General features: G+C 43.0%; 2 protein-coding genes and 1 non-coding gene across 3 annotated transcripts; 2 read left to right on the plus strand and 1 right to left on the minus strand.

Annotated features, from left to right (window-relative positions):
* The first annotated feature begins 976 nt into the window (after window positions 1–976).
* trnai-uau (transfer RNA isoleucine (anticodon UAU)) lies at window positions 977–1,070 on the plus strand. The gene is made up of 2 exons: window positions 977–1,014; window positions 1,035–1,070. It is a non-coding gene; the product is annotated as a tRNA-Ile (tRNA).
* Window positions 1,071–2,865: 1,795 nt separating this feature from the next.
* On the minus strand, window positions 2,866–7,671 carry faap100 (FA core complex associated protein 100). The gene is made up of 8 exons (XM_053413756.1): window positions 7,373–7,671; window positions 6,831–6,949; window positions 5,878–6,749; window positions 5,339–5,495; window positions 4,320–5,229; window positions 4,098–4,220; window positions 3,384–3,470; window positions 2,866–3,122 (listed from the first exon to the last, which is right to left on the minus strand). The coding sequence occupies exons 1-8, from the start codon at window positions 7,526–7,528 to the stop codon at window positions 2,991–2,993; spliced, it is 2,556 nt and encodes an 851-aa protein (XP_053269731.1). The 5' UTR covers window positions 7,529–7,671; the 3' UTR covers window positions 2,866–2,990.
* A 323-nt stretch (window positions 7,672–7,994) lies between these two features.
* Window positions 7,995–10,872, plus strand: birc5a (baculoviral IAP repeat containing 5a). The gene is made up of 4 exons (XM_053413757.1): window positions 7,995–8,217; window positions 9,330–9,439; window positions 10,243–10,360; window positions 10,663–10,872. Exons 1-4 carry the CDS (start codon window positions 8,110–8,112, stop codon window positions 10,753–10,755), a joined length of 429 nt encoding a protein of 142 aa, XP_053269732.1. The 5' UTR covers window positions 7,995–8,109; the 3' UTR covers window positions 10,756–10,872.
* The last annotated feature ends 755 nt before the right edge of the window (window positions 10,873–11,627 follow it).

The raw sequence follows: 11,627 nt of genomic DNA on the forward strand, positions 1-11,627 counted from the left end.
GACATTACCAAAATAATAAAGGATAAAGGAAAATTTACATGTACATAATCCAAAATAAAACATATTTGAGATGTTTTGTCACTCTTCTTCCATTTTTGCTTCTTGTCAAACACTTGTTTCTTTCACCTCTTAGCTTCCTCTATGAGACATTTAAATAAAAGACTAAATAAATAAAATTACTCTGGTTGAACAGCTCATTAGTCACGTGCATGTTAGCCACTTACTTCTATGTTAGTTTCTTGTTCTCTTGCTGAAATCTATCCCAGCCGTGCTTCTCCACTTCCTTAATGATAACAGCGATGTGGTTATTTTATCAGGCAACCAATGGCTCTCCTTCCTCCCTTCTTCTGCTTCTGATTAGTAGAATAAGTCTCCTTGATCTCTTCATGAAAACTTGACCTCACTGGCACTCTGAGATTCTCGGAAGAAGAGTGCCTTACAAATAAAATGTATTATTATTATTATTACTTGATGATCCAATAACCACTGATTCCTACAACTGGGAACATGAAGCTGTTTTAGATAAAATACCAGGATTGCATCTCATGGTTGTTTGAGCTCAGTGAAAGAACTATGCCAATCACAGCCGCCATGATGATGTTGCACTAAACTGAAACTAAAGCACTTGGAGAACTCTATGGAAACCTCGCCATCTGGTTGAGCTGCAGTTTGGCTGCACTGAGTTGGCACAGAGCTTCACTTTTAACTCCTGCTAGTTCTATTTTTTCTGGTTCCATTCGGATTCACAGCTTTAAGTTTAGTTTTAGAAGCAAAATCACCTAGGCAACACCCTTCACTTGATGCTTCCTCTCATCTTTACAAATGCCTTTTGTGAACTCAGCCTTCCAGTGTGGCTGCATTCCAATTTAACCTGAAAGCAAATCTCATTTCATCAAAGTCATTCTCCAGCCATATTTAAATTACTGCTCATATCTTCTATTTGCTCTTAAATAAAAGGAAAACAGGACAGTAACAGGCTCCAGTGGCGCAATCGGTCAGCGCGCGGTACTTATAAGACAGTGTCCTGCAGAGTGATGCCGAGGTTGTGAGTTCGACCCTCACCTGGAGCAGTTTTGCGTGAGGCTGAAGAAAAAGACTGTGATAATTGATATCCACAGATTCCAACACTCATGTTCATGAGACAGTATAAACCTGATCGATTGGACGATGGCTTCTGCCTCCATGAAGCATCTTATTTCATTAAAGCATAGTGTGTGCTAATCAAGAAAGTAAACTTAATTTAATTTCTTTAAACTTTCTATTATCATATAACACTAATTGCTAACTAACGTAATCAGTATGGAACATTTAAATCACTTTTATGACTCCTGCACATATGCTGAAGTCTTATTGGAAGAGATTTTGATTTTCACGTTACTGAGAAGTCTCAAAGGCAAATCTCTGCAGCCGCTCATACTGCTACACCTACGAGGCTTTATTGGTTTGGAGTGCATACCGATACAAAACAGTACATTAGCTGCAAAGCCTGCTGGGATTGTGGTGTTAATCAGCAGCTCGAACAATGGGAGTGCACCGTTTTCTTTCATTAGACTTTAACACCTTGAGCAGGATGTAATACATTCTCTTGAGGTCCAGTTGTGTAACAGTTCGGTGTCTACATGTTAGACAGTAAAGAACAGCAGGTGACGCAACAACACATATCACCCATGAATCTATAATAAATCTGTAGTCTATAACAACTCAAAGAAACTGATCACAGGTCAGTGTGACAAATATGGACATGCAGGAATTTAGTCAGATTTACTGTTCATTCATTCTCTATGAAAAGTCACATCACTGCCCCTTACTGGATAAGGACTAGTGGCAGAAACTTGGACTATGGGCAGAAAAGGTCTCTGGTTCGTCTCTGGTTCGACTCCACGGAGAAACAACAAAAAGACGAACCTGGATTGATCTGTCCAAAAATCCAAGAGGATTCTCCCTACCCTGTCTAGTGCCCCTGAGCAAGGCACCTTACTCCCCCCAACATCTGCTCCCCGGGCGCTGTACATGGTCGCTCACTGCTCTGTGTGTCCTGCACCAGATGGGTCAAAAGCAGAGGTTAAATTTCCCTACCTGCATGAGTGTGCCTGTGCATGTGTTTGGGATGAATAAATGCATCTTAATCTTAACACACATATGCTTTCTGTAGCTTTTGGTAGCATGTAACTTAAACCCTTGAAACGTGTGGTTTGGATGCTTCATTCACTTTGTTGCATGTGATACACGGAGATTTTTGTCCTTTTCTGTCATCATTGAGAAAAACCCACATCAACAGTCGCTGCAGTATTTTAGTTTTACCATGTTAACAGCTGGTCCCCTGCTCTCCTTTCACAAACACAAGCCTCTGAGACCCACTCAAAGTTGCCTTGCATCACGACCCACCTTTTGAGAACCACCGTTTTAGATCTCTCTTTCTGGTCTGGTTTGCAATTTCTCTGTCATCTAATTTTAATCAAATGTATTAGATGCTCTGCTGAAAACTGTTTGAAAGTTCTGAACGTTTTTGTTTCCACAGCTGGTTGAATGACTGACAATCTGTCTGTCAGCAAATCCCACAAATATGACAAGACTGTTGCACGTCAGTTAGTTTGACAGAGTATGCACCACATTGCTTACCGGCATAAACCCTTCATCTGCCAGTCGTCTATAGATGTAACCACTTGTCTACAGGGATGCGTTCAATAACAACCACTGTGCCAGACATTAGGTCCCTTGCCACTACTTGTTTGGCTCATGAGGTTTGTAATATAAAATTGAGCACAGAGTAAAAAATACATGCTAACATGGGTAATGTGAGTATTGAAGCTGCAGCACCTGCACCACAGCTAAATAAATATAAAAAATAATGCATGAAGATAGAGATGAATTTCGGCCAATTTAGTCATACAAAGGTAAATTCACTGAAGGAAGTAATATGGACATTATATCTCAATCTGTTACAAAGACAGATAACAAAACACTGTGTAGTATCAGTTAAAACAAACATGTTATATTATAAGGAGAGGGTTTTCTCTGAGTTCTTGGTAAATGGCGAGAAGAGATCGGGTCATGTGCCCCGTGGACGTGCCGTCGCCAAACGCCTCTGAGATTCGACTTTGCTGGATCTGCGGTAACAGGCGCTGAGAGGAAGAGGAGGGGGACAAAAAAAAGATAAGATCACTGAGACAAGTTAGATTTAAGAAACGGGGGCATCAATGCGCTCCGATAAAAGTCTTGAGCTGAATGGGTTTAAAAACATGTTACAATACATTTGCTTCTCCATTCCGTTTATGGGCTAAATGTTCTGTTAATGAATGTAACTGCTTATTAAAAAAGACTGATCATAAGGTGTTGACAATCGCAGCCCAATCTGAACAAAATGAGGAACATGTAGGTCGTACCTCGGCCCGCTGAAGTGCCCGTCTCAAACCTGAGCTCTGGACCCTCTTTGTGGAGGCAGCGCTCTCAGGAGCTCTCTGCAGCAGAGCCTGTGTTCAGGAACAAAGCAGAGGATGAAAGGGAAGACATTTCAAATAAAACCCTGCAAGCAAGGACATAAAACAGGATTCTAGTTAAGCCTAGTTAAATGTTACAGCTAGAATCATTAAAAATTTGAGTTGTCTGACCGAGCGACAAAGAGCTTTTAAAGAGCCAAATAAAATGTCTTTTGCAACAAAAGGTGGGGGAATAAAAAGCTCTACTGCCCTAACAAGCATTTTATTCATTTTTTTCTGTAGAGCACACAAAAAGCTGCAGGGGGTTCATCTCTCAACACACAGCTTGAACCCAACTCTCTGATTTGTATTTCCCTGCTTTCAGTTCAGATCACAGCAGAGCATCAACTAATGCAAGCTGTGTGTTCCATGTTTGTTATGGAATAATGATAATCCAGAAACGGTGGTGCAGTGGGTAGCATTATATCCTCATGGTAGGGGGGTTCTTGGTTTGAATCCCAGTTTGATCAGGGTCTTTCTCTGAGTTTGCATGTTCTACAAGTGTCTGCATGGGTTTTCTCCAGGTGCTCTGGCGTTCTCAGATTAAGTTTTCCTCCAGTCTGACCGTACAGATTTGTCCATTCTCCATATGTGTGTGTGTGTGCGTGTGTTTGTGTGTACCTGTATCCGGTGCAACACAGCATGGTGCAGTCCACACACTGCTGCAATAGATGAACTATCTACCTGAACTTCTATCGTGCTCAGGGACTCCTCCTTCCCCGAGCTCTCCTCCCCTTCGTTCACCTGCAGAGCAAAGGAGCCACCATGCAACACTCGTCTGTTTAAAACATGCAGAGTGCATATATACACACAGTAAACCTTTATCAATCAGATAAACTTTACCTCTTTAGCACTCAGTTTGACCGTTTCTCCATTTGGACCTCGAGCTTGGACAACAGAGCTGCTCAGTGATGACTTGTCTCCTTGTTGTCCCGTCCTCCCTCCTCCTGGACCTTCAGACAACAGCCAGTCCAGAAGAGCAATGCACAGATTTGGAGGATCTGAAGTTTCCACCAGTGCGTCCCCAAGAAGCTCTGACGACACCCGAATCCTCGCTGAGTACTGCTCAGCCTTCGCTGCACTCTCTCCTCCTCCACCCCGTCCGATACACCGAGTCCGGTGTGAGCTTAGAAAAGCTTGGACGGTATCTGTTGTGATGTTGCTGGATTGACATGTGGAGTTTTTGTAGATGGGATGTGTCGTGGGACGGCTCAGTTGCAGAGCGTGCAGCCAATCTACCGTCAGTGTGTCCAAGGGCAAACTGATACAACCGCTCTGCAGGTCGGGGAGCTGCGTCCTCTCCTCCTCTGCCAGGAGACTCGAGAGAGAGAAGATCAGCGAGCAGGCCACCCTCAAAGGGAAGCATGTGTCGCCTGCAGCTGCGAGGGGTAGCGACACTTCTAATGTTTCCCCTGGCTGGAGATCGTGAAATGGGAATGAGAAATTTGTGGAAGAGCTTTCCCCTCCTGCGCTGGGTGAGTAGGACACAGGAAACACAGTGACGCTCAGTGTCCAGCCCTGCTCCAAAACATAAGGACTGGAATTATCCAGGACACAGGTCAGGTTCAGGGAGTCTTTCTGAAGCAACCTGCTCCATCTGGTCATGGCTCGGCATCTAATTTGCTTCTCCTGCATGGGTGGATGTTCTTCACCATTTGTCCTGGCTGTCAGCAGGAAGCTGACGTTGAGCAGCTGATTCAGGTGCCGCAGAATTTGGTTTTTGGATTTGATGGTAGTTTTCAGTGTCGAAACTCTTAAGGAAAGCGAGGAAAACCACATAGAAGTCAAGAGAAAACTATAACACATCTGAGGAGTGATTCACTATCACAGTTATATCATAAAATGAATAATGTTGGATGTACCTTTCACACACCCCCCCGATTGCAGACAGGAGATCCCTGACGCTACGTCCCCCGTGAGAGGAAGTCTGACTGGACACCCCTACGTCCTGTCGCCCCTCAGGTAGGACAATCCTCTGGAGCTGTCCTCTGACAGACAGCCCCAGCAGCTGAACTCCACCTGGTGCGTGAGACACATTTTCAAAGTTAGTCACAGGTCAAACTCAGAGGACTAATTTGGCGAGGATGGAAACACAGACAACAATGGGCTCAAGGAACCTTTTAGTTCATGGACAAACGATTCCTGGGGCTGAGAGTTGTGGGTACTTTACCTTAGTAGAGATATGCACTCTACTAGTTGTATTATTTCTTTACTGACTCATTCAAACAACCCTTTGTGAACAACTTCTGCTTCGTAAAACTGACACAGATCACGAGATCTCACTTCCCAAAAGGTGCGTATCCAGTGTTTAACTCTCAATTATCAGCTGTCTGTGAGTTCACTTTTAGACTGTGGAGGTGCATTTGTAAAAATCAACACTTCTATGCCCGGCCTGACTCACCTGCCGTGTTGCGTTCAGGTGCAGCCAAGGCCATGACTCCACACACATTCAAACTGGTGGGGCTTTGGAGGGCAGCAGGTGTCTTACTGGATGTCTCCTCCTCCCTTTCCTGTCCTTCTCTCCCAGATGATCCCTCCGACAGATCCAGCAGCAACAGGTCTGAACCAGTGCTGTAGTAAAGATGGTGTTGATCCACAGAGCCACACACCACAGGCCCCGGTACACAAGCTTCAATAAAACCAGCTGTGCACCCCACTCCCTCTGATCCTCCGTTAATAGCCTTCATCAGCACCACTCTCCCTTGTTCCCCCATTGCCACCAAACACTGTGCGTGTCCTGGATCCGTTTCCTTGACAACAGATGCTCCGACAAACACGACTGGCTGCTCGAGGCTATGCAGGACTCGGAGCCGTGATCCTGGGAGACGCAGAGGGAGGAAACACAGACGTCCATCTGGAAGGCCGAACAGGATAACCGGTGATTTGGCGAGGGCGGCATCGATCCCAAAGAGAAGTTTGAAAAGGACAGGTTTGAGGTGTAAATGACTGTCTGATAAGGTGGACGATGGTTCAGAGTGGACACAAGACAGCACAGGCCTCCTTCTCATTCCTGCTCCCTCAGTGTCACCCTGTGTGCCCGCTGAGACCAGTGGCAGACTGAAGGAGCTGAGCAGCTCGTAGCTGCTGGACTGTGCTTGTGTTGGTGTTTTGTACAGACTCAGCATCCAGGACGTTTCTCTCTGAGAGAGGATGAGGAGCACAGAGCCGACGAGGAGCAGCGACGACACACCTTCCTCTCCAACAACCAGGGATTCAGAGGAGATCTTCAGTTCAGCTGGACGGGAGGAGGCGTCACCCGGGGAGGTTGGAGCCCTGCAGAGGTCAAAGGTCACATTACATGCAAGGCATTCTATTTTAACAACTGTGAATGCAGTAAGTTAGAGTGGTGCATACCTGGACAGCAGAAATGGAGGGCTGACACAGTAAACTCCACTCCCACAGGACACATAGAGGAGCTGTTTGTCATGACTCTCAGACAGGTCACTCACAGGGGCAGGGAACTGGAGGACCGCCTGCAACAGAACCACAGTACAGACAAGGAGAGTAATGTATGCATACATATATATATATACATAGGTATGCATTCACAAAAGTAAGCAATATGGTGTGAAGATAAAAATGTCGATGAATTTCACAATAAGAGGCATACAGATGGAATAATATATATACGTTGTACTGATAAGTACAGTCATGTGCAAAAATGCATTATTTTTTTTCAAAAATAGTGCCAGTCATGGTGAGTTGTTGAAATAGGAAATAAATTGTTACATTTATTTTACATTTTTGAAAAATTGTAAAAGAGCCAAGATATGAAAATGAGCTCATTAACTTATTTACAGTATACTATCTACAGTGCTCACTGTGCCTATCAAATAAACAAATGGTGACTATGATAAAGTAGCTCTGTGTGCAGTTGACAAACAGATTTAACTCACAGTCACTTTTCTCTCTTGAGTGTTGAAGACGTAGACTTCGTCGCTGCCTGTGCAGATGAAAACATCTGTCCCCAAACCGAACGTGATCCTCGGCGAGAAAGATGCGTGTGTGCAGCCGAACTGTGTCCATGTGTCAACAGCACAGCGTCCGTCCATAACCACAGATAGAGAGGAGGAGGAGGAGGAGGAGGAGGAAGAGCAGCGTGTAGTGTTCTGAGGTCAGTTTGTTCCTGTGAGCAGGATGAGTGGCGGCTCATTTAAAAGCTGGACTCATATGATCCTGAGCCGGTTGTTTACAGAGGAAGTTCCTACCAAGTTCCGCGCGTCAAGTTTTGGACCAATAACAGGAAAGAACTACATTACCCATTAGGCTATGCGGCGGATGTTGGCTCTGTACGTGTTATCCTTGCAGTAAGGGGAATATTATAAGGAATATGCCTTGATGTCCATAAAGTATCATCTAATAACAGTAGTTGTAGTTTATTTGTGTATTGTACGGTAGCCGAGAGACCTCAAAGCACTTCAAATTACGAAAACACAGGCAAGGTGGTAGGTGCCCAGTTGAGTACACAAGGTGGCGCACTTATTCCGGGTTGTTCACCCACCCACGAAGAAGAGTGATGAGTCGATCCTGATTTTTCCGCCAATCAGAACAGTCGGAGCGAAGACTCTACGAAATTTGAAAAAACGGCCACTGTCGGACTCGCGAAAGAGTCAGTATATACAAATCCAGCAAAATGGACCCGCTCACAGAAGAGGCGACCAAGATGTATTTCTACGAGAACCGACTGAAAAGTTTCGAGGGCTGGCCCTTCGACGAGGACTGTATGTGCACCCCGGAGAACGTGAGTGACCGAGCGGCTAACGACGCTAGCTAACACAACAACGGCAGCTCTCAGGCTAGAAAACACCTATTTCCTCCTGAAATGTAGCGGCTCCAACTGCAGGGCTATCCCGAGCAGAGGCTAATCTTGTGTATTTTTAACATATTCACACAGTAGTCACTATAAGTTAGACGAAGGCTAACCTATTATAAAGTTTCGCAGGTCTTGTCTAATGTAAAATGTCAAGTGTTGTTACTGGTATAGAAGTGTTTGCTGTAGTCTGATGTCAGCTAAGAAATAAAGTGCTGTAGCCGTACATCGTGTAATACACGGAGATATCGCGGATAAGCTATATATATATATTTGCTGATGTGTGAGGTTTCATGATTTTATTGCTGCCAAAACAAAGCTACATGAAGTAAATATAAAAAAGTAATGGGGCAAACACTGGAAAATAGGCTTGTGGGTGATGGCATACAGTTCTATCACAATCCAGCCCTACATGTGTTTTCCTCAACTGTAATATTGGCACAGTTTTTAAAAGTACTGTCCATTAAACACTTAAAAAGTGTGATGTGTTCATCCAGTGAAGTGTTAATCGTGTCTTAGAGTCACATCCTTATAGACTGTGCTACTTTTATTTTCCACAAATGTTTTGTCTGACCAACAACCCTTAAACCCACAGATGCTCAATTTAAAATGTTATAGAGCAGAACAGATCGGTAACCCTCATTAATCAGACAGACATTTTGAATGCCCACCTAACTGTTGTCACTAGTCTTTAACCTGACATCAATTATGGTCCAGAAACAATGAAAATGGCCTCACAATTATCTAGAACTGAATCTAAAATCTTCATAAGGCATCTCAAAACACACAAATATTCAATGTATATACTGAATATAAAACAGGGAAAACAATGTATGTATAACTATCTAGCAACTATGCATGTGTGACAAGCTGGAACTAGAAGATATTTTGTCTCGGGAAACAGTCTATTATCAAGATAATTGCTGGTTTGTTTTCTGTGGTTCGATTTATTGAACAATCAAGGTAATGATTCATTTTGTCTCTTTGAATCAAGCAGTTACAAACTGCCAGTTTAAAAAAAAATGTATCCCTTGTTTTTCCAGATGGCCAAAGCTGGTTTCATTCACACCCCCTCAGACAACAGCCCAGACATCGCCATGTGTTTCTTCTGCCTCAAAGAGCTGGAGGGCTGGGAGCCAGAGGATGATCCAGAGTAAGATAGTAACCACATTACCAGGCTCATGGGTCACAAAAGCAAATAACAGCACATATTTCCTATCACTTTCACTTAATCTAATTTTCCTAATTAAACTTTATCGAGCAGCTTAAAAACATACTTACATTAACACATTCGTAGGCGGCAAAATTGAACTTAAAAGTCATCTCTTTCTCATTATCTCCTCTTTGGCTGGCTGACTAAAATCCTCCTGTGTGGGCTTTGCAGTGATAGAAACAAACTTAACAAATAACAACAGGGGCAGAATTGTTTCATGGAGAGTAAAAGCTGTTTACTCCCAACAGAGCAGTTTAATGATATTATATATAATGAAGTAAAGCACACATCCCCTCCCTCTTTGTTTGCTGTGTGATAGTTAAATTGTCTTCACTGTTCCAGAGAAATGTTCCACATGTTGTCATGATTCAATCACATTTCTGTTTTACATTAATCTGTTCGTGGCTCAAACAACAACATTAACCATCTGAATATTTGTAGCTCTGTAAATAGGTCTGTATTCATGGTAATTGAAACAACACAGTTTGAATTACTTTGAAATTGTCACTTCTGTTTAGCTTAACAAAATAGATTGTACTATTATAGTCTGTTCTCTATCATGAGCAAATTCTTTGGTTTATATTAGGACCCCAGTTAGCATCTCTAACTTTACTGAAACATTCTGTCTAAGTGTTTATTGTTTAACACATCTATGTTTCCAAGGCAGGCATTCTAATGTCTGTTTTACATAATAAGAAATACATTCATGGCTTATGGTCCTGAATGTAAATATTTGTTTCCAGAAAGGAGCACAAGTCCCATTCACCCTCCTGCCACTTCATCACCCTGAAGAAGAAAGTAGAGGAGCTAACTGTGGAGGAATTCTTCAAACTGCAGAAGGAGAGGAACAAATTCATCATTGTAAGTTCTAGAGAAGGCTCCACCACTTTAAAATTACTGACTTGCATAACACATGTTGATCAACTGTTTAAGTCACATAGCCAACATATTTTCCGACTCTATACTCAAGTGCTTTAATCGCACAGCTAGACCAAGTAACAGAAAAACAAGACCTTGTCTTTTCCTGTGCCAAAGTTATGTTCTCACCCCTGTCCGTTTGTTTGTTGGTTTGTTTGTTTGCAAGAATGCACAAAACAACCGAACATTTTTCAATGAGTATCGTTCTAGTTATTTCTGACTCTTTACGTTTCCTCGAATCACAGAACAAATCTTGCAACGAGGCCATCACCAAGTTCGAAGACACGGCCAAGCTGAGAAGATCAGATATCATCAACACGGCCATGGGAGAGGAGTGATGGACTGGCTGCGGATTTTCCTCACCGAATTGCCTTTCATATTTCTTTTGCGTGTTTGTCTCTGTGATTATTCTGTCTCTTTCATTGTCTGTTATTCATTAAACCTCTTTTAATTTACAGACGTGTAACATTTTGTGTCTTAAAATATGTAATGTGAATGTGTAAGAATAAGATACATTTATAGACAATTATCAGTTAATTACCAATGTTTAGTTCTATAGGAGACAAAACAAATGCCCAGCAATTTTCTCCTTTTCAGAAATTTATCTACAGTAATTAGCAATTTGGTAGACTTATATAAATTCTATATTTGCGGATTCTTGGTGTACGGATACTGTCATGAAAAGAAAGATGAATGAAACGTATCTATAAACCCGCTGACATGCAATGCAGAGGTGTTGCCGTAAAACTTATGATAATTTTAAATTCTTATTTCTTTAATGACTGATTTTTGCTCTCAGTCGAATATAAAATTGTGGCAGCTCCACACACAGTAACACTCAATGAGAGGTCTATATAAAGACTGAAAGACATCAGACCGGTGGGAGGAGTTTGCTCCTGTACGATCTGACTTTGTTCCAATGTGTCACTTTATCACTGTCTCCCACCATTTGCTGCGTAAACGTGCGGGTCTCCCTCGGATTCAAGTCCCACCCATGCAGACAGAAGCGGCGGCTGTTCCCATCCCTGTGCGTCTCCGTGCCATAATCCACTCAGTCGAGAATGAGTAGATCTCCATCTATCCACTCTGTACAGCTTCACCTCTGTCTGGAGAACTGAGCGTGTGGATAACCTCAGCGGTGCTTTTGGCACAGGCGCAGCGCGCTTCTCCACATCCGGCGATGAGCGCGTAAAGAGCATAGGGTAAAGAG

Source organism: Pleuronectes platessa, chromosome 21 (genome assembly GCF_947347685.1).
Source record: "Pleuronectes platessa chromosome 21, fPlePla1.1, whole genome shotgun sequence".
In the NCBI taxonomy this organism is placed as follows: Eukaryota; Metazoa; Chordata; class Actinopteri; order Pleuronectiformes; family Pleuronectidae; genus Pleuronectes; species Pleuronectes platessa.